Source organism: Pleurotus ostreatus (genome assembly GCF_014466165.1).
Source record: "Pleurotus ostreatus strain PC9 chromosome Unknown scaffold_6, whole genome shotgun sequence".
NCBI classification, from domain to species: domain Eukaryota; kingdom Fungi; phylum Basidiomycota; class Agaricomycetes; order Agaricales; family Pleurotaceae; genus Pleurotus; species Pleurotus ostreatus.
Window position 1 is genome coordinate 1,775,107 of NW_023503161.1, and position 22,197 is coordinate 1,797,303.

The 22,197-nt window shown below is 51.8% G+C and overlaps 5 protein-coding genes across 5 annotated transcripts; 2 read left to right on the top strand and 3 right to left on the bottom strand.

Moving 5' to 3' along the window:
• Nucleotides 1-117: 117 nt before the first annotated feature.
• PC9H_008847 (uncharacterized protein) lies at nucleotides 118-2,863 on the top strand (the record flags this gene model as incomplete). The annotated part of the gene is made up of 5 exons (XM_036778354.1): nucleotides 118-165; nucleotides 226-366; nucleotides 437-1,417; nucleotides 1,469-2,041; nucleotides 2,096-2,863. 5 exons carry the CDS (start codon nucleotides 118-120, stop codon nucleotides 2,861-2,863), a joined length of 2,511 nt encoding a protein of 836 aa, XP_036629782.1.
• A 1,784-nt stretch (nucleotides 2,864-4,647) lies between these two features.
• On the bottom strand, nucleotides 4,648-8,552 carry PC9H_008848 (uncharacterized protein; the record flags this gene model as incomplete). Its single annotated transcript, XM_036778355.1, has 9 exons — nucleotides 4,648-5,079; nucleotides 5,131-5,520; nucleotides 5,575-5,862; nucleotides 6,311-6,394; nucleotides 6,447-6,512; nucleotides 6,565-7,908; nucleotides 7,954-8,204; nucleotides 8,376-8,462; nucleotides 8,516-8,552. 9 exons carry the CDS (start codon nucleotides 8,550-8,552, stop codon nucleotides 4,648-4,650), a joined length of 2,979 nt encoding a protein of 992 aa, XP_036629783.1.
• Nucleotides 8,553-10,165: 1,613 nt separating this feature from the next.
• Nucleotides 10,166-11,280, top strand: PC9H_008849 (uncharacterized protein; the record flags this gene model as incomplete). The annotated part of the gene is made up of 8 exons (XM_036778356.1): nucleotides 10,166-10,207; nucleotides 10,253-10,291; nucleotides 10,352-10,459; nucleotides 10,516-10,653; nucleotides 10,706-10,852; nucleotides 10,909-10,929; nucleotides 10,983-11,050; nucleotides 11,103-11,280. The coding sequence occupies 8 exons, from the start codon at nucleotides 10,166-10,168 to the stop codon at nucleotides 11,278-11,280; spliced, it is 741 nt and encodes a 246-aa protein (XP_036629784.1).
• A 242-nt stretch (nucleotides 11,281-11,522) lies between these two features.
• Nucleotides 11,523-12,133, bottom strand: TSC2_1 (Tuberous sclerosis 2-like protein; the record flags this gene model as incomplete). Its single annotated transcript, XM_036778357.1, has 2 exons — nucleotides 11,523-11,858; nucleotides 12,116-12,133. The coding sequence occupies 2 exons, from the start codon at nucleotides 12,131-12,133 to the stop codon at nucleotides 11,523-11,525; spliced, it is 354 nt and encodes a 117-aa protein (XP_036629785.1).
• A 9,021-nt stretch (nucleotides 12,134-21,154) lies between these two features.
• On the bottom strand, nucleotides 21,155-21,823 carry PC9H_008851 (uncharacterized protein; the record flags this gene model as incomplete). The annotated part of the gene is made up of 4 exons (XM_036778358.1): nucleotides 21,155-21,253; nucleotides 21,302-21,394; nucleotides 21,446-21,573; nucleotides 21,673-21,823. The coding sequence occupies 4 exons, from the start codon at nucleotides 21,821-21,823 to the stop codon at nucleotides 21,155-21,157; spliced, it is 471 nt and encodes a 156-aa protein (XP_036629786.1).
• Between the last annotated feature and the right edge of the window lie 374 nt (nucleotides 21,824-22,197).

Genomic DNA, 22,197 nt, shown 5'->3' on the forward strand with positions numbered 1-22,197 from the left:
GGAAGTCTGATCATTGATGGTGAGTTCAGGTAGTCTCGGTTGCCAATCACGTGAGGGCATCGCCATCGATGAGCTCTTCATGCTCTTGAAGCCGAGACGAAGTTGAAACGAACCACAATGAGCGCACCTTCACTTCCCCCAGTTCCACCACGGCCCTACGATTCGGTGAGTACCAGGCCGTCCACTTGCGTGTCTCACGCGATTTTCTCACCGCTGTATCTCCAGAACCAGAGGCAGAATTCACTACCACCACCTGTTCCCCCGCTACCACCAGACTATCGAGGAAACTACAGTTCTCCTCCTCATTTCGACAATCCCCTCGCTGCACCGAGACCGTACAGAGCAGATCCTTCAATACCGGCGAATGTGAGTAAACCGCTTCTCCCTACCACGTAATATGGTAGCCTACCCTCGCAACACCTCATCGATGTCACAGATGGCCCAATCGCTTGAGGCGTCGAGTGTCAACTACAGCCCTGGCTTTGTTGTACCTAATAGAGGCCCGTCACCATTGCCGCCGCAGGGGGGATACCCTCAGCGAGGCGCCTCGCCGCTGCCTCCACCCCAGGGTACGAACTGGCAGCCCTGGAACGCTTACAGTTCCCCCCCACCACCTCAAGCACCCTACGTACCTCAGCAAGCACCATATCCACCTCAGCAAGCACCATACCCGCCCCAGCAAGCACCTTACCCCCCGCAACCATACGCTGCGCCTCCACCACCGCAACAACCTCCGCACTACGCACAATCACCTCCAATCCCCCATTCCAGCTCGATCGAACACGGCATGGCAAATCTTTCCTTTTCACCCCAGCAACCGCAGCAATCCAACTTCCATCGGACCCCCTCCATCATGTCGACGTACGGGCCTCCACCAAAAGCTCCTTCGCCCCCACGGAGTACGGCGGCGGCTCCATCTCTGACAGCCACCCTTCCCACCATCGCGACCTTGCTCCAGGCGCTACCGACCGTTCAATCACCTTCGCACGACCCGACGCTCAGGCTGGCGTGGGCGCGTGATGTCATCTTCCTCGTCAACCGCAGCCAGAATTCCCAGTCAAACGATATACCCGTGGGGCCGGCTACCATCTCTGACCCTCAGCTCGCGCGTCTTGTACAGACTGCCGTTCCGCTCGTCGTCGAGCTCGCGTCGCCCAGGTCACCCCAGACACCAGTCCCTGCGTACGTCGCCGAGGCCATCTACTGGCGCGCCACTTTCGAAGCGTCAGGCGCCTTCCCAGACCACGTTCGTCACGACCCACGTTCTGCGTTCCGAGACTTCGAGTCGGCGGCAAGATCGGGGTACCACGCCGCGTGGTTTAGATTGGGCAGAGATTACGAGAATTTCAACGATGTCTCGCACGCGAAGGATTGTTTTGAGAGAGGTGTGAAGTATGGAGTAGAAAGCTGCCTCTACGTGAGTCTTTTATTCTATTCCCGTTTGAGTAGTTCATTAAGTTTCACGCAGCGATTGGGAATGGCGCATCTTATGGGTCAACTCGGTCTACCAGCCAATGTCGATCTGGCTATTCCACTCCTCCATAGAGCTGCCACGCTAGCTTCTCTCGATGTTCCTCAACCCGCCTACGTCTATGCCCTCCTTCTCCTTGGTGAATTCTCCCACATCACCGTGCCCGCTTCCGCTTTCGCGTCGGTCATCCCCCAATCGTCATCCCCTGCGCTCGACGCCCGCAAGCACCTCGAACGAGCGGCCTACCTTCACTTTCCACCTGCCCAATATAAACTCGGGCACGCCTACGAATTTGCCCAGCCCCCCTTCCCCTTTGATGCGCTGCTGAGCGTGCAGTACTATTCGTTGGCAAGTCAGCAGGGAGAGGTCGAGGCCGATATGGCATTGAGTAAGTGGTTCCTGTGCGGAGCCGAGGGGGCGTTCGAGAAAGACGAAGCATTGGCCTGGACGTTCGCTGACAAGGCCGCGAGGAAAGGGCTTCCTAGCGCGATGTTTGCGATGGGTTATTACGCAGAGGTCGGAGTCGGTGGACCCAAGGATATTGAGACTGCGACTAAGTGGTATAGGAAGGTGAGTAAGAGATCGTGCATCCACGCGAGTTTCTCTCTCATGGACGAATTGCAGGCTGCCGACCAGGGCAATGACGATGCCAAGGAACGCCTCAACGCGCTCACCGGCCCAACAGCCCAACCTCTCTCTCGACAGGAGCATGACTCAATCACGGAGGTCAAGCTCGTCCGCAAGCGTACTCAAGCCAAGCAGCGGTCCGAAGCTCGCCCCACTTCCAACGACTCCTTCCTTGACTCCTACTCCCGCCCGAGCGGGGACTACGGAAACGGACAATCAGTGATTGAGAACATCAGGAAGAACTCGCTGTCAATGCCCGAAGGATACCATCCCCCCTCGCTCAGTCAGCCGCAACACGGGCGTATGCCTTCCGTTCCAGAGAACAATACGTATGGGCTCCAGCATTCGCCACCGCCCATGCAGAGCCCGCTTCCAGGCGGTGGTCCCGGGCAACGACCGCCCCCTGCCGCAGGTCCGGGCGTCGGATTGAGACCTCAGCCGGCTGGGGGAAGGCAGTACCCCGCTGCGCAAAGGTATACGTTGACGGATCCCGGCGCTGCCTCCGGGTCACCCCCACCGGGACAGAGACCCACAAGCAGTGGTGGTCGTGCGCCTTCACACTCCCCCCGGCCCTCCCCCGCACGTATACCTTCTGGAGGAGGCTATGGTGAGGATGCCAGCGGTATGGGTGGTGGCCCTGGTTTTGGAGGTGGAGGAACTTCCCAAGCAAGTACACGGCCCAACAAACAAACGGGAGCGTCGACCTTCGCAGAGATGGGCTTCCAGGGTGCAAAGGTGGAGGATAAGGAGTGTGTCATAATGTAATCATGTTTTCGTTCAAGTTGTGTAGTGACAGTTTTGCTTTACTATTCTTCCTACGTACTTCCAAATCATAATTCTAGCTAAGTTTTGAATACATAGCACATATAGACATCCACAAGTACATATCCGGCGTGAGAACGAGAGGCTGAGTTGTACATGGATAAGATGTAGTCCAAAGAAACTGCCATCAATAAGATGGGTCTATTCTCAGCTTCCTTGAAACTGAGAGCACTCCCTAAAAGTCTCTGCGACATCCTCTGTGACATCCTCTGGAACTTTAACAAAACTATTGGGACAGAGATAGAATATGTTCTAAGGGAAGGCAGGGTAAGAAAGGAGAGTGGAGGGTAGCAAGATACTCACTGTGTCAGAGGGATCTAGAGCATGAAGCGGTATGCAGTAACTTGGCCTTCACAGAGTCGGAGGGTGTAATAGTCATATCACAAGGTATGAAGACCAAACAGTTACAAGCGGAGCAAGGACCAATATGGTGGAGGGTCCCCTCATAGGGAGCATCAGCACCAACCTTCACCCGTACCCGGCCCAGCAATCACGGCATGCAGCGACCCCTTTTCCCCAGGTGAAAAGGGGGGGTAAAAATGTCGCCGTACTTTCCAAGTGTTTTCGTAGAGTAGAAATAACCTGTAATTTAAGAGTCAAAAACTCTGCAGAATCTTGCCTTTTACCTGAGTCTTTGCCTCCGCAAAACATCGGCTTTTGATCTATGTTTCACCGTGCACCAAACTTGGAGAAAAGCTCCCCCTTTCTTCAACTTCCCCCTGAAACAAAGGGGCTTATTTTCTCCAAGGTTTTCTCCTCCTCGACAGCGTAACTTTTCCTAATAGGTTTCCGGACTATTGTAATGTATATTTTTTGAATTCATAAAAGTCATAGAAAACTTCTCATTTTTATTAGCTTATATCCTGTAGAAAATTTAATGTTTTGCAATATGTTTTGGTGAGCTTAAAATATGTTCTTTTCTTTCACCTTTTCTCCAAAGGAAAACATAGTGACTCGCTGAGCGAGGCGATCAATGACTCACTCAGCAACTCCCTATTGTGTCACTGGCTCCCTCACTCACCTACTCACCTACGCGACTGATCACTGCAGGAAGCCATCAGTATTTCCGTAGATAAAGTAATTAATTCAAATGTACAATTTTCCAATTGATTCATCCATGAATATATTTATTATTCAACTGTTAACAAAGTGTTGGATGGCTAAATTATTTAACAGCATATTTTTCCTGTGACAAATGAAAAATGAAAGCAAAGATAAAGTGAACAACAAAGATAACATTTGGCCATTGCTTTACCTGCTGGTAAACCTTTCCTATAGGCCATGTTTTATCTCTGGACAAAGCAATCCCTTTGTTCAAACAATAGAAAAGTTTGACTTTGGAAGAACCAATTGACAAAGCATCTCTTTGCTTAAATCTAAAGAGATTGACAAAATGATGATTTGTATGTCTACTTTGACCACAGACATATTTTTTACATTCCAGAAGATGTTCCATTTGTTGGATAAATAATTTCACTGCAACTTTACATGAAGGCGAAGAAAAGGAATATCAGGGGACAAATATAGGAGTAATAGGGTACATTTATGTCAGTTGGTTTTTCTTGCGACAAAGTAATGGTGATCCGCAGTGGATGTCGCTTCCAGCGCGCGCTCTTGCGATTAGTGACACGCTCTCGCTGGGAATATTAGTTGCTGTCATTCAATGTTGATAGATAAAGTAGGAAACAAACGGTAGATAAATGTACTTGATATAATTAAAGATGAGATTAGTCGTCGTCATTAATAATTGGCAAAGGGAATTCTGCGAGAGCACCTAGGCCGGTGAGTTGCGATTGCGAGAGGGAGTTATACCAAATTGTATTATACCAGTTTCTGGGAAGCCCAGCAATTGGTTTGCGTGTGCTGACTGGACCACCAAGATGACGGCGCCTGCTCTGAGGTGGAGCACCGGCCCTGGCATTTCCATAACAATTGATAACCTGGCGGTGACGATCGATGACTTGCAGAAGGCGAATAACTTCGGGTGAGCACCAGTCCTTGTGGATGATGGAAACCGAGGTATTGTCCTCGGGGTCACTTTCGTCTGTGCTCATCCCGAGAAGCCCGAGCCCCCTAACCATGTCATGGAGCAGCATCCACACAGCGCTCTCACCCGCTTGAATGTTGCCTTCGATGATCCTTATCCGATTGTCGTAGAGCTATCTGGATGTCAGCAGAAATCCAGGCGTCAAATTGATGTTGTGACTGACTGTTCCTTGCCTTCGTGCACGCCGAGAGCGACCACGCTCAACCTGAAGGAGTGCCTCCCCACCATCCGTGTACATAGAGTTGTGGGAAATGTAGGTATGGAGGGTTTTAAGCCGAGATGTGAAGTGCTCCCTCACGTCTTCCGTATCGAATTCACACTCTTCATTGCAGAATTCCTCCGCAAACTGTAAAGCAAGCTCGTGGTTCCATTTGTGATTTAGTTTTGGCCAAAACGGTCGGAGGGGATGCAGAGGTGGAGGATTACGATCCCCTTCTTCCCAAGTAGTTACCTCTTCTACAGAAGCGGTGACATTGTGGCGGCCAATTGCTGCGATGATCTCGGAGTCCTGGTCGATATGAAGCATAGTACGCATCTTGCTTCGAACAAGGTTCTATAATTGCAATTAAGATGTGTTTAAGTCACGAGTTGGAGCAAAATCTCGCACCATCATTCTAGTTCTGCCTGGATCCCGCGTCTTTGGCTCATGTGTTTGTGAGTATGCACTTGATGGATTAACCCTCGAGGCTCGGGGGTGCGAAGCAGAACAATTGTTGTTTTGCATGAGATTTGCAGCTAGACCTGTAACCATGTTTCCTAGGGCAGTCATAAGTTGATTCTCTAGGCCAGACATTGCGGTTTCGAAGTTGACTGGCTGGGGATGCGACCCTGCACGCTGCAGCGTAGTTGTGGGTGGTCCATCTGGGATTGGTGTTGTGAATACAGGGGGTGTAGCCTGACGAGAATGGGGGGTTGGGGTTGGTTGGTGAGAGGAAATGGGTGTATGGGTGCCAGAACGCCCGCCTACTGGGGTGAGTAATGGCGGAGCAATGGTTCAAGGGTGAGCAGAAGTTGAAGCATTTGCCATAGTTGAGGGAGTTGCTGTGGGGTTGATAGGTGCTCGCATCGTTGGAGGCATCGCAAAACCAGCCAATGGGCGCGATGGGATAGTGGGACGTGAACTTGGACCAGGGGTGGCATTGCAAACAGGGTTGGAGGACTGCAATGTAGTAGAGCGAATATTAGATACTGGCATTTGGAGGTTGACCCTCCGCAGCGAAGAAAATCCCAAGCCACTTCGTGATGTTGCCACAGGTGGGTAAACAGGACGACGGGAAAATGAACGGACCTGATGGCGTGAGGTGAGTCAGCATTCTAAGGTGAGCGTCAAGCGAGGTACGTACATCAAGAACTTCACACTGCTTGCCATGTCGTCTCCCGGATGCGAAGCTACTTCTGTCCATCTCAACATCGTTTGTCACCGTACCCTGACAATAACTGTTAGATGGTGGACAGATGGAGATAACCCGCCATAGATACCTGTTGAAGCGATTGACAGTGGGCGCAGAGATCATGTAGCTCTCCACGCAATGCATCACATTCAGCCTACGTAGTCTTAGTTATAGAAAAGTAGACCAGAATTGATGTTAGCACATACCTGAAGTTCTTGTTCGTGGGCTGCTTTCCAAGCATTGAAGTTGGCTTCTGCGTCCCGCTGGGCGTCTGATATCGCAGTCTCCAAGGCTCTAGCCATGTCTGCCGTGCTTGTTGGAGTTTGCTGCTGGGCATTTTCTAATTCTTGATACTGTGTGATTTGTCCCTCTGCTTCTTCTAAGTTCTGGCATGCTTGCTGCAGTTGCTGGTGTATTTCGTTTTGGTGGGTCTCGGCATCTTGTCTTTCTTTTTTGTGCTGATCCTGCATGGCGGAGATCCGAGATTGAAGATCATCCAAGACATCTTGTTGAAGCCGCAGTTGCGCCTGAAAGCCTGCAGCGATTCCAGCTTCATGATCCACATCCTGATGACGGGTGTTTTCCAAACTGGCGAGCCGCTTCTGCCAGTCGTCTTCAAGCATCTGTCGATCCCTTGAAGTCGAGTCTTGCAACAAGTCGTAGCGCTGTTTGGCCTCCTCCATATCATGGAGATGTTGCTGCCGAAGATCGGATAGTTGACACTCGAGATCTTCAATCTGCTGACACTGAGAGTCGTTCCCATCGCCCATGGCGCTCTGATTCCTATACTGGGCTTCAAGTTGTTGGCGTTGGTCCTGAGCGTCGGATCCAAGCTTGGCATACACGCTCTCCAGTTCAACAATTCGACCATTTAACTCTTCCACCACACGCTGATGGTCCTCCCTACGATCTTGTTCCCACTGCTGTGTTGCGGCTTGCAACTGATCTTTATACTGATCTTCAAGTGTGCGGCGTTGGGCTTGAGCCTCAGATCCAAGCTTGGCATACTCATCCTCCACCTCCTCAATGCGAGTGCATAGGCTCGCCACAACTCCTTCGTGGTCCTCTTGATGCCGAGCTTCATCTAGCCTCCACTGTCGTGACACATCGGCAAACTGCTTCTCCAGCTCCTGATACTTCTCAGATGCTTTGGCTTCGATCTTCTGCAATTGCTGACCTAGGCTTTTGATCGTCTGAAGATGTCGCTCACTGGTGGACGCCTCGTGTAGTTGCTGTCTGGTTGCTACATCAATACCTCGCTGAAGTTCCTCTAGCTGAGTATCGTAGCGCTCCTTGAGCTCCCGGTATTGTACTTCTGCAGCCTCTGCATCATCTTGTTTGGCTTGCTCAAGAGCGTGCAACTGTGACTGTAGATCTAGGAGATCTTGGGAGGGGGACGAGCGCTGATTTCGAAGATCGGCGAGTTGTTTGTCTTTGAAGAAGAGAAGGTTACGCAGATTGTTTTCACGTTGCAAGGCCTCAGTATGAGAGGAGTTGCGAGCCTGTTCAAACTTCTGGCTTTCGACACGGGCCTTCTTCAGCTCCAAAACCTCGAGCCGCAAGGACAAGAGTGATTCGGTTCAGGCCATCCTAACCCCCCTTGCTTGTGAACCTCTCTTGTGCTTCCCCTTTGGAGCCGGCTCAGACGAGCCTTCCATGGCGTCGTCAATAGTTGTTGATGTAAAATCTGGTTGAGACTGAGAGATACCGAGGAAAAGGCGCCGACACTTTTTGCCATCTACAGTGCCTTTGTTGTCAGTAGAACATTGGCGCTTTAAGCCAGAGAGGGGAGGGGGGGGAATGGACGAGGCTGGGGTATCTTGGTGTCGGTGCAGATATTGAGGCACTGTGTGGATTAAGGGAAGGTGTAACGGACGGCTGAGACTGGAGACAAATGCTGTACACATTGGGTGGCAACTGGGGTTGGAAGTCGGAACTGAATGGGACAGGGAAGCTCAAAGCTAAATAGATATTTATATGAGTGAAAAGATAGTCATGGATTGTCAATTTATCTTACCTGATATAATAGGCACAGAGTTCGTGGCAGTAGAAGTATTGGACGTTGTTGGGGCAAGCGATGTAGGGATCAGCCTGAGTGTCATATCTGGTACAGGTTGTCAGCAAAAAGGATCATCAATATGAAGCATTACCACCTACTAGAACTATGGTCATAAGAGCGAGCGCCGTTGCTCATGGGAGCATGTAAAGGGAAAAAGTTGTTGATGGAAAAATTAAATGAGTCAGAAAATTGGGGGAAATTGTTTGCTGCAACAAAATTGGAAGGCATATGTGAGGGAGTAGGATTATAGGATGTGGTAGGCATATATGTCAAAGATGGCATAGAAGAATTATGTGTAGATGGGGGCATCATAGGCGGCGGCATAAGTGGCATATCAAAAAGTGACAGGGATTGGGGGTTGGGCATATGGGGAGGAGGCGGAAAGGAAAAAGACGTAAACGAATGATTGGGGTATGGGGCGATGGGCAGGCCAGGGGCTGCATCCACAAGGGGGGAAGTGTCCATCGATGAGCATGTTCGGTTGGAGCGCATGGTGACGTCGGCTGAGGAACTGCGAGGGGGATGAGCGTAGGAGTAGCAGAACCAGAACAATCAGGCGGGTTGTCTGTGAAATTGCTCGCCGCATCAGTATAGAAGTCAGAGGAAGATGTTGACATGGCAGAGACAGAGTTGCGAGGTGAGTTGTGCATGATCAATGGCGTATAACGGTTGGGGGTAGCTGATTGTAGAGAAAGCTGGGATTTTGGACATTGCGGACTGCGGTTTAAATACTGTTGTTGATCTTAGTAGGGGCGGTAAATCGAGGATGACGATGACATTGAGGATATTCAAAGGCTTCAAAGGAATCCATACTGTAAGGAAGAGTCCATCTTTCTCCAGGGTGTAAGTTACATGACGCAACAGAAGAGATGAAGAAAGCAGCGGCAGCTTTACTCCCTGAAACATTCGGTGATCACTACATGTGGAAGTGGCGACTCCAGCGGCCTTTCAGCCACCAGGGTGAGGTTACAGCTAGAAGAAAGTAACAGCGGGTTGACTTTCCGAGATAATTCATGATGTGCATATAGCTGTTGAATGGCAGTCTTTCAGCCACCAACATGATCAACACGCAGGTTCTAATTTGACGTCAGGGCCTTCTTGTTGGATGGGCACTCATTTCACTCACTGGCAGATTATGACACATAGTACTGATATGAGTTAGCGAGATTCACCATGATCTAGCGTAGGCTTGTCAAACTAGCAGCAACTAATAAATGCAAGTTGGTGTGGTGGAAATGAGTGTGGGGAGTGAGTACGTGGTGCGAGTTGTGTTGCACGTGTGCGAGTTGTGCTGCGTGTGGTAAGCGCGTAGCGAGTCCCCATAGTAGAGCCGGCTACTATTGGACAGTTCCATTCTTGGCGATCAAACCAAGATCGAGGAACAAAGAGCTATATATGGTGCCTACCAATTGTAGTTGGCCATCCCAATCGGCAATCAGGGATCTTTCCAAAGTGTCACCCAAAAACAAAGCGAGAAACTGATTGTGAATATCTGTCACTGACTCCACATATGCATGAGTGTAACCCTGAGAATGAGGTGGTTCTGGTGTTTCACAGTGCGTCATGTTTGTGGCTGAAAGAGGTTGGAAAGAGGCTGGAAGATCAATCGGTATGTGGACGACCACTTTATCTCTGAATTCGGACTCCTTTGCACGGAATCTATATAAACGGCCTCTATTCTGTCCTATCAACAGTTGTCTACAATCCTTCTCTTGATACAATCCTTCGATCGACTTCGCAACTTCATCATGGACAATACCGCCGGCGACCATGAGGGCTCTGCCCCAATCGTGTTGTGACCTGCTGGTGCTAGCGATGAAGCTTATGCTGCCGAGCTTGGGCAACTAGCCGGGCAACTGAAAGCCACGAAGGCTGTAAGTTTAATCATGTTGTTCTTGTTGTGTCTATGTACTGACCTCGCTCTCTTTATCTAGGCTAATGACTGGACTTTGTCTTGCCTAATTGACCAAGCTGATGCGGCTTTGGTTGCCCACCAGGCTACAGTGAATGACGTTCAGAATCGGGAAGAGGTGTATCATATGGTTTGTTGACTTTCCAACCTTGATACTTGTATAAATCTGACGATCACTTTTGCTAGGAGCTTCAAGCTTTGAAGGATAAACTCGTTTGCCTTGAGGGCGATCCTAGTCGCCATTTTGACAATATGAAGGCAACAATCAATGATCTTAGATTGACCAACACTCACCTACAGAACTCATACCGCTCGCTTCTCAAGGTGAGTGATATGCTTGACCGGGTATTAGTTCGTCAGATTGACTGTTCCACAGATGCACACTGCTACACGTGTTGAGCACCAGGCCCTCAGACGGCTCAATCAAGGTGTTCAGTCTGACTGTGACCGGCTCAGAGCCAACTGCAACGAGTTGCAAGCCACTTGCACCGTGCTTGAGAATCTTCGCGACAGCCTGACCCAGGTGAATTCTTTCATATATATGTATATGATTACTCTTACTCATGTCTGGTGTCTCAGGAAGTGGAAAGTAAACGAGGTGTAAGTACAGTGATCAACTATACTGAACTTTTCTAACTCTCCTATCCATACAGGTAATTGAAGCTCTTGCAGAGTTTTGTCGATGCGTTGTTTGCACCTCCTTCATGACCCGGCCATGTGTGTGAGTTGCCACAGCTACGGATTGAGTTTGAGCTAGCTGACTCGCAATTTAGGATTGAGTGTGGGCATGTTTTTTGCTCAACTTGCCTCGACACTTGGTTTGACACGCATGCTACTTGTCCTCTGTGCCGAGGGATCATGAGCCCAACTGAAGGCAGACCCATTCTTGGATTATCTGAGGTCATCTCGAAGATGGTTGGTGCCCACGCCGAATACCGTGACCTTCTTTGATATCTATTTCCTTACTTGTATTTACAATGTTGTGTGTTATCAGTCCGAATGAGTATCCATTACTGCGTGTAATTATGAGACATGACACGAGTTAAGTTAAAGAAGCAGAGCACCCATTGGCGCCTTCGCTATTGGTAAGTCCGTCCATAGCCTGCATAGAAGGAGGGGCAAAGGCTCAAAGTTGTGTTCAAAATTGACGCCGATTTAGGTGTGTAGCTACGTGGGTGGTTCGCTCCGTCGTCTCATTTTGTTTTGTCATTTTGAGTGCCCACGAAATCATTGGCAAAATCTTGTTTTGATCGTGATGTTTGAAGGTATTGGAGCGCCGCGCCAAACACCATCTTGAAGCATGCTTCAGTGAAGATAGCATCCAGCGCGTTTGGCGAGCTGACGACAGAGAGGAATCCTAGGATGTGGACCACATTCGACATGATCCGCGACAGGCGCTTGGTCATTGACGGCTGAAGCTCAAACATCAAGAGGGCATGGAGGCAGCACTTGATAGCTGACGGGTGGCCATCCAATTGGCCTGGAATACCTCGACAAGGAGATGAAACCGCATGTCGAAACAACAACACCTGTAACTAACCAGAAACAGAGAGGAGTCCTTGGGTATCGCACGGCTTCTGTAGCGAGAATACAGTCAAATGGGGTGCCTGATCTCCGTCAATGAGTTGCAGTACTGAAGGAAGTTATTGAGAGGACTTTGTAAGGGCAACCTCAAGATGGCCGCACAGTGCAAGCCTAGCAGAGGGAGAATCCAAAGTAATGAATAAGACTAACTACAATACATGAGAGAGCTGCTCACCTAGCAGAGGGAGAATCCAAAGAGAACAGGATAAGGATTCTCCATGCTAGGAAGCGAAGTATATACTGTAGTAGCGTGGGAGGAATGAAGGGTAACTGTACAGTACACCAGCCACAGGTCCGAACAAATATCACAAGGTACGAGGGGGCATGTGATAATGAAGTGGAAGGGGAATGTACAGGAGTCGTGCCGGCGACCTGGGGAAGTGGGAACAAGGAATAACGAAGTGGGAGAGGAGGACGGAGGTAGCCCAGACGAGCCCCGAAGTGTATCTACGAGTCCGAGCGAGTCCGAGGCGAGTCCGAAGCGCGGGAAGACTTCGGAGTCACCGGACGGGCCTCGGATGCGAAGGGAGTGAACGGAAGGGAAGCGGAAAGGTAAGGGGGCGAGAGGGAAGGAAAGGGAATGAAGGGAATGTAGATAATAGTCCATGGGATGAAGGAAGGGAGAAAGGAAACGAAGGAGGAAGGGAGAGGGACAGGGGAATAGGAGAAAATAGGAGTGTCCCCTTACATCACCCCCCCTTCAAGGTTGCGGCGACCCGACGCGAAGATTCCTGCCTGCCGCGCCATGAATTCACCAACCCTGAAACTCCGGATTGCTGCGAGAAGATGTCGAAGTACGACTGCGCGGAGCCCGGAGCCTTCCGACTGTGCCAACGCTCCCAGGACTGGTCCAGTGCTGCAGGAGTCATCCGGAGAGGTAGAGCAGTCGTCGGATTCATCGGACTCATCCGGAGTACGCGTACTGCGTCCGGGTGACGATCATGGAAGTCCTTGACCTTCCGGGCGGCATGCTGGAGGTTGCTCGCGGGCTCCCAGGAGTCGTGCTCGATACCATAGCCTTGCCAGCGCACCAGATACTTCAGGACCCGACCGAACCGTCTGCTATTTCGGACCTCTTCTACCTCATGCTCCTCTTCTCCGTCAACGAGCTGCGGAGGTGGCAGAGTGACAGGGCGTCTACCCGGGATGGGGTCCGGAACGAAGGGAGAGAGTTTGACCACGGGGAAGACGGGATGGAGACGGGATAAGCCCGGAGGGAGCTGGAGCCGGTACGCTGCCTTGCCAACCTTCCGGACGACCTTATAAGGACCGAGTCGTGCGTGTCCGAGTTTCCGGGAGGGTCGGGCAAGGTTGATGTCCGACGAGTCCAGCCAGACCTTGTCACCCGGTTGGTACTCCGGAGCGGGAGTCCGACACTGATCGTAGTAGCGCTTCATGTCGTCCTGAGCCTTGACCAATGCGGACTGAGCCTCGTTGACTGCGGATTTCATCCGGTCTACAAACTCGTTTGCGGACTCCATCCGAGACGGTGGCTGATGAGGTTCGAACCTGAGACGAGGATGACGGCCGGTATCCAGGAGGAAGGGTGACTGCTGAGTGGACGCATGGACCCGGTTGTTGTACGCAAACTCCGCCATAGGTAGGAGGCAAGCCCAGTCGTCCTGACGCTCTCCGACAAAGATCCGGAGATAGGACTCGAGTTTCTGGTTGGTCTGTTCCGTCTGTCCGTCGGACTGAGGGTGGTACGCAGTGGAGGCAGCCAGCTTGATTCCGAGCATCCGGTAGACTTCTCGGGTGAACTCTGCGACGAATTGCGGACCCTGGTTGGACACAACGGACCGAGGGAGTCCGTGCAGCTTCCAGACGTTCTGCAGGTACAAGTTTGCGGATCCGAGGGCAGACACTGTGGTGTGAGTGGGAATGAAGTGGGCACGTTTGCTTACGGAGTCGACCACGTTCATGACAGCATCAAACCCGTCGGACTCCGGAAGCTCGACGATGAAGTCGACACTCAGACGATCCCAGCGTTCATCCGGAATGGGAAGCGGATGGAGTTCACCCATGGGCGGATGCCTTTGGGCCTTCGTCCGGAGACAGAGGTCGCAATGGCGGGTGTAGGATCCGACGTACCGGGACATGTTGGGCCACCAGTAGCTGCGTGAAACGAGCTCTAGGGTCTTCCATCTGCCAGCGTGTCCTGCGACCTTGGTGTCGTGGTGCTGAGCTACAATGGTCCGACGCAAGTCCGGTGAGTCCGGAACGTAGATCTTACCCCGGAACATCAGGAGTCCGCCCGATTGAGACCATTCCGCGCTCCGGACTGTCTTGCGACTGCCCTGGGTCTTCTTCAGCTCCTCTGCCGCCTTTGCCACTGCATCTTCAAACTTCGCATTCCGCACTCCAGTCCGGATAGCCATGAGGATATCCTTCTCCTCCCCTTCAAGAGTGACACCCGTGGCACGGACGGCAAAGTAGGACGGCTTAAGTAAAACCACATCCTTGTTGTCATCCTTACCATCCGAGTGATCCGAGCGGCGCGAGAGAGCATCCGGCTTACCCATTGTCCGACCCGGACGGTGCTGGAGAGTGAAGTCGAAGCGGGAGAGGTATAGCGACCAGCGGGCTTGATGACGATTGAGTTTCTGGGCCTTGATGAAGTACTCCAGGTTCTTGTGGTCCGTCCAGATCTCGAACGGAGTCTCTGCGCCTTCCAAGTAGTGTCGCCATTCTTCGAGTGCCCGGATGATTGAAAGCATCTCCTTGTCGTGTATTTCGTAGTTCCGCTCTGCAGCCTGTAGACTTTTAGAGTAGAATGCGACAGGATGCCATTTACCATCATCCGGATCCAGCTGCAACAAGACCGCACCCGTAGCGTAATCCGACGAGTCCGCTTCAACCCGGTATGGCCGATCCTCCTTTGGAAAGACCAGAACGGGCTCCGAAGTGATCAGCTCCTTGATCCGAAGAAATGCGGATTGAGCGGAGTCGTTCCACTGCCATTCCTTTGCGCAAGTGAGGTCAAAGAGAGGCCGGGCGATATGCAAGTAGTCCTTGATGCAGCGGTGGTAGAAGTTGACGAACCCGAGGAAGGATTGGAGTTCAGTCCGAGTCTGGGGGGTCGGCCAGTCCGCGACTCCGGAAACCTTCACGGGATCCATCTTGATCTTACCCTCAGAGATGACAACTCCGAGATACTCCACCTTGGTCTGCTCGAAGTTGCACTTGTCCGCTCGGAGGAAGAGCTTGTTCCGCTGGAGGATCTCTAGGACTCGCTTGAGAACCCGGCGATGCTCTTTGCGCGTCTTGGTGTAGATCAGAATGTCATCCAGATAGATAATGACCACACCTTCCGTAATGAGCTCCCGGAAGAGGTCGTTCATCATGGTCTGGAAGGTGGATGGGCTATTCGTCAGTCCGAAGAACATTACCAATGGTTCGAAGAGTCCGTGCGTAGTCCGGAACACGGCCTTCCACTCGTCGCCCTCCTTGATCCGGACGTTGTTGAAACCCCACCGGACGTTGAGCTTGGAGAAGTAGCGAGTGTTCCGGAGTTTATCCACCAAGTCCGAGATGAGCGGAAGTGGGTACCGATTCTTGACCGTCATGCTGTTGAGCTTCCGGTAGTCCTGGACCAAGCGGAGCGATCCGTCCTTCTTCTTAACAAAGAACACTGGGGCAGCCATGGGCGACTTGCCGGGGCGGATCCGACCAGTCCGGAGATTTTCTTCCAGAAACTCGTCCAGCTGTTTCTGCTCCGCGGGGGACAGCGGGTAGCATTTGGTAGAGGTCGGTTCCGCTCCGTCCATTAGCTCAATGGCGTGATCCCACAGACGCGGCATGGGCAGTTCATCAAAGGACTCCTTGGCGAAGACGTCCTCGAATTCTTGGAGGAAGTCCGGGACTGCGCTGTTCCGAGGATTGTGGGGCTTGTTGCGCTGGAAAGCCAATGCGAGGCGCTGCGAGACCGTCTTCGAAGCTCGGACGTGTTCTTCCCGAAGACTCCGAAGGTACTCCGGAGTCGGAGGAGGAATGGCTGCGAAGATACGGTCGCCCTTCTCAAGTCCGGAGTCATCCGGAGTTGTGGCCTCATCGTCCTCGTTGTCGACCTCGCAGTCCTGAAGCTGTGGGAGATCGTCCGAGTGCAGTTCCTCGACCATTGGCATCGGACCCGTATGACACTCCCGGAGTCGTACGGACTCCTTGCGTCGGGTCAGCTTGTCATGGTGGAACTCCTTCCGACAGGTATTGCATCCGGACGGACAGCGGCTCATGGTCACCTCCTTCATCTGCCAGTCGATCTCGGGGTTGTGCTTCCGAAGCCAGGTGTATCCGAGGATGATGTCCTGGCGTCCGATGTTAGTGACCGCGAACAGCATCCGTTCCGTGTGATCCTTGAACCGGAGTACAAGGTCCACGACTTCGGAGATGGATCCGTTTTCATTTGGTGATCTGTCGACATTGAAGACCGGAATCGGGGCGGACAGCTGGCGCCGGGTGAAACCATGGGCATCAGCGAAGCGCGGATGCATGAAGACTCCGGTGGCTCCGCAGTCCACCAGAGCCTGCAGGGTGCATTGGTGTTGTGTATCCGTGCTCTGCACTTCAACGGGTATATCTAGCGAAAGCTTGCCGGGCAGCGCGGAGATCTTATAGCTACTGGGTAGCCGCCGTTCCCACTGCGGGCAAAACCTTCGGAGTGTGCGGATTGTAACCGGAGTCGTTTGCTTAGCGTCGGACGAATCATCGGAGTGATCGGAATCGTCTATTTCGTCTACGCTAAGACAAGCAAATCGGTTATTTACCAACGAGGTCGCACTGATCACTCGTTGGTCCGGACAAAATCCGCTGTGTCCGATTCCTCAACCGGGGCTGTTCCCTCATCGTCTATTCCTTCCGAGGTCCCCGCACTTTCTACAACATCGGCCGCGGTCAGGAGATCTTCGATGGCGGACATCCACTCCTCGGTGGTCATGAACCGGACGTCGTACCAAAGTGGGCACTCGCGGGACATGTGGCCGGGCTTGCCGCATCGGTAGCAGAGCTGTGAAGCGGCGGGCCGGGAGCGGGTGTGGTTGACGTCCATGGGGACGCCGGGTGAGAGAGCCTTTGGAGGAGGCGGAAGTTGGAAGCGGGGTTGCAGAGGCGGGAGCTGAGTCCGAGGTGCGGGGAGTACACCCGCAGGAGTCCGAGTGACTCCGGAGCTGGCTGCTGGTCGGACGAGGGATCCGGAGTGTCCGGAGTTTCCGGAGTGCATGCCAAAGTGGAAGGATTGGTTAGCAGCACGGTTGTCAGCAACCTGCTGCGCTGCCCTGTACCATTCCTCGAAGTCATCCTCGTCCGGACAGTCTGCGGATTCGGCAACGCGGCTCTGGATGATTGAGTCCAATCCGCGACGGAACTTCATCGTGATGTTGGAGCCCTCGGAGTATCCGGACTGGTCTACAAGGTCTCGGAACTCGTCGAGGTACTCCTGGAAAGTCCGACACCCTTGGTGGTACCGGGTGGACTCCAGCTTGAGCATGGCGGCTTCGCGTTCCCGATCCGGAAGGAAGCGAGTCCGGAATTTGGTCGCGAAGGCGGCCCAGGATTCGAAGTACGGATCCTTCGGACTCCGGAGCACCATGTCCGCGTACTCCTTGGCGCGATCCTTCTGGAAGAAGGAGAGACACCAGAGGATTTTGGCCTGCTCGGTCGGGAAGTGGTCCGGACAGAGCTGGAAGTAGATGGAGCACACGTTGTAGAACGTGCGACCATCCTTGCGGTTTCTGTCAAAGATCGGGGGAGAGGCGGGCTTCAAACGGGAACGCGGGGTGATTTCGGATCGACTCGGGGCATGCTGGGAGGCTTCAGTGCCCCTCAGCTTGGAGTCCGGAGTTGTTTTCGGAGTAGTCGGACAGGGTGTTAGGAGGAGTCCTTCAATTCGGGCAAGTGTATCCTGAATGGAGCTGATTTGGGTTTGGTGTTCGTACGTCTGAGCCCACAAGGTCTGCAAAGTCTCGGAGTCCGGTCCTGAAGCGACTGGCTCGGATGGCGGGATCTGGCTGGGAGCACCCGGCATTTCGGAGTCGTCAAGGGAGCGAGGGATGGAGTTCCTTGGGTCCTCAGAGGTGGGTGGGAGTAGCAGGAGAGCGTCCGGAATGTCCGCAAAACCGGAGAGACGTTGAGAACGAGTCCGGAGTGGCGCAGGACGTTTTCCATAGGGCTCTGGTGCCAGGATGGGAGATCCTGTTCTGCTGTAAGGGCAACCTCAAGATGGCCGACAGCGCAGGCCTAGCAGAGGGAGAATCCAAAGAGATGAATAAGACTAACTGCAATACATGAGAGAGCTGCTCACCTAGCAGAGGGAGAATCCAAAGAGAACAGGATAAGGATTCTCCTTGCTAGGAAGCGAAGTATATACTGTAGTAGCGTGGGAGGAATGAAGGGTAACTGTACAGTACACCAGCCACAGGTATGAACGAATATCACAAGATATGAGGGGGCATGTGATAATGAAGTGGAAGGGGAATGTACAGGAGTCGTGCCAGCGACCTGGGGAAGTGGGGACAAGGAGTAATGAAGTGGGAAAGGAGGATAGAGGTAGCCCGGACGAGCCCCGAAGTGTATCTACAAGTCCGAGCGAGTCCGAGGCGAGTCCGAAGCGCGGGAAGACTTCGGAGTCACCGGACGGGCCTCGGATGCGAAGGGAGTGAACGGAAGGGAAGCGGAAAGGTAAGGGGGCGAGAGGGAAGGAAAGGGAATGAAGGGAATGTAGATAATAGTCCATGGGATGAAGGAAGGGAGAAAGGAAACGAAGGAGGAAGGGAGAGGGACAGGGGAATAGGAGAAAATAGGAGTGTCCCCTTACAGCGCCCTCGTCTGTGTTGTTTGCGACCTGCCTGCTGCTCGCAAGTTTGGAGGCTTCTCCGCTTGCACTCATATGTTCTACTGTGCTGTTTGCCTGTGTCGCCTCCCTGGATCTATTCCACCGTCTTTGGATGACGGCCCTGACATCACGACCTGTCCTTCCTGCAAGTGTATTATACTGCAACACGCCTTCGGATGTTGGAATCTCACCGCGTGGCCACGGCGTGAAAACTACCAGTGTCGTGCACATGCAGAGGCATTTCAATCCGCACCCACCGATGACACAGCGCAGAGTTCTTTCGATCAGACTGGAGTGCGATACAGTGAGCTTCTAAGGCTTCCTTACTTTGACCCCAGCTGCTTCATTGTTGTTGACTCCATGCACAACCTATTCTTGGGACTTCTCAAGGAGCACTTTACAAATATCCTTGGTTATGACGCCAAATCCAATGATCGCGCTCACAAGCAGTTAGACGGTATACTACCATATCCGATCGAACTGACAGATTCAAATCCTCTTCCAGCCAAAGAGATGGAAAGATCGAGCATGGAGAAGATGCTGACTGTGCTCCAGCGCCCAATGGACGCTCACCTGGTAGAGTGGTGGCAGGGTCATTATGCCGGCTATCACCTTGCGGCTCTCAAGTATGTTTGCAAGGTGCTGGACCTATCATTCCCCAGCACTCCACATCCTAGAAAGCCCAGTCGTGCAAATTATGCAGCATTATTGGTCACTTGGGTACGTACACTCGCATATCACTTTGCTACCTATTCTGAATTTACATGCACTGTGAACTAGCGTCAGAGTCGAAGTGAAGCAAACAATGAAATACCTCCTCAGGATAACGGGGATGGTGGAGACGAAGACGATAGAGATGACAGCTCAGAGAATCTAAGTGGGTTCGACCATGGCAAGATTATGTCCAAAAGTGATATGGAGGAGCTATGGCGGGATATCAGGAACACTGTTACGCCATCGTGGCTTACGAACGTCCCATACAACCTTGGCGATCACACGGGCAAACTGAAAGCGGACCAGTGGCGGACAGCAGCAACCATCTACTATCCCATCACACTGACACGACTCTGGTCGAAGCATTCTCATGTGCCGCACTCACCCCAGACAAGAAACTGTTACACCGAACTCTTATCCCTCACACTGTCTCTTATTTCTGCTATCAATATTGCGACATCCCACGAGACGTCTCAATTGCACGCACACGAATACTTACGCCATATGACGGCATATTACAAGGGCCTCAAAGATCTGTTTCCAGAGTATGTTTGCCATCCCAATCATCATCAATCCATGCATCTCGCCAAGTACCTTTTACTCTATGGACCAGTCCATGGGTGGTGGACATTTCCCATGGAGAGAGTTATCGGAAAGCTACAGTGGATATCAACCAACTACAAGGAGGGTAAGCTTGGCCTTCATGTACCATCAGACTCGATTCATACAGATTATCTAGGGGAATATGAACTCACAATCGGAAGGACCTGGCACCAACGTAACAACCTTACAGCGCTGTTATTAAAGTCGATCAATGCATCATCACAAACAATCCAATACTGTGCCGAAATCTTTGGATCACTTGTTTTGACTGTCACTCATGGGTCTCTGGCCTCTGATGGAGCTGGGATTCAGACCGAGTCTTGCCACACACTCAGCCAACACGCCAAGGCGCTTTCCCCTGAGCTTCGGCACCTTTTTACGGATTGTTGTCCCCCGCCCAAAGTCGACTTCATCAATGTTTTAACAATTGTCAACTTACGGTATACTACATTTGCAAAGCACAATGGCAATGGAATAGTCCTAGTCTGTGACCAACATGCTACCGAATTCGCCGCCAGGATTGACCACATCCTCAAGGCCGAAGGTCAGCAAAGAGATGAAGCATGGATCATCGTGCGCCGGTACAACAAGGCTGCCATTCAAAAGGACCCCTTCTCTGATTGGCCTCATGTATGCGCCATGATAGTTGAGTCTACCATCGACACTATCCCCAAGCTTCTGCACTCGTCAGCCATCCAAAGTCATGCAGTGGTGTGTGGGATACTGTGGGCTGGGAGAGAAGTATCGGTTGTTGTTTCGTTGAATCGAGTAAGTTTTAAGATCATCAATTCCATTCCATTTCCTCATCTGCCTTCAGACCCTTCTACTCCCCATTACGGATGATGCTCAGGAAGAGGACGATATGATGGACATTAGTGACGGTGTTTGACCCGAATCAGGTTCAAAATTGGGTTCAACAACACGCTGTCCACTGCGTAATCTGTATAATTGTTTAATCAATAACGCACCTTACTTAACAAAGTGTTATTGCCATTGAACATCGACCGAAACGTGTGAATGAATTGCTAGTAGCATGCTATACAAGTAAGGTCATCATACATCCCTCTCTAACTCTTCCGCAGCATCCTTGGTATCCTTTCAAGCACACTCCGACGTATACTTGAGATATGCCTTGAGCATACTCTTTGCAGGCCAGTGATCCTCGTATTCGTTCAAAAAGCTCCACTTGTGGGCCATCTATAGAAATATATGAGCTTGGTGTCCGAGACAACATTGTAGACCAACCTTGGCACAAATAATATCGACTTTAGCTTTCTCCTGAAACTTGAAGCTGACAGAAAGGTTCAGAGCGACCTGGGCTGCTTTACGGACGGCACTCTGAGGTTGTTGGAGGTTAGTATTGAATATGTATTAGAAGAAGTAACTTACCGTGACGTCGTTGTATGTTTCCTCATCCCACATCTCAACCCTCAGAAGGCGCTCCTTCAACGGGAACCCACCAGTCTCAGGACAGTGTCCAGGCTCGCCAACAGGCTTTGGGATCTTGCCTTGATTGCCTGGGAAGCTTCAATCGTTGCCATCATTGGAAGAGGTTTCTCCATGGTCGTTGTTTGCCTTAGGCTGGTGCCGTTGACTCCTCCGGTGAATCCTTTCACCCCCAGCATCGTTCTCCCGCTTCCAGGCCTCTAGGATGTCATGGGTGAACTCCATCTGGGCGGAGATGACGGGAACAGGTGCGTGGGCAAGCGTAAAGGACATATCAGTAGAGAGAATGGGGCAGGGAGTGGGAACATATACGGAGGACATTCTGATGACCGATGAAAGAAGTCGACTTGTGGTCACTTCCTGCCAACTTCCTGCCCTGTTTTATATGTTAGACTCTATCAATCCCCTTTGTCCCAATAATCAAGATACTGACGACCTACATCATCAGCTTGACAGTCGGTGCATTACAACAAAGCATTGTATCGGCCTAGAGGTGAGTACACGCTGATTCTGCAATGTGTTGTTCAGCAGGTCGATGACATCACCTCTGTAAGGGGACACTTCTATTTTCTCTCCTTTCCTTCATCCCATGGACTCTTACCTACATTCCCTTCATTCCCCTTCATTCCTTTTCGCTCCCTTTCCTTTCCACTTCCTTTCCACCCACTCCTTTCGCATCCGAGCCGCGTCCGGTG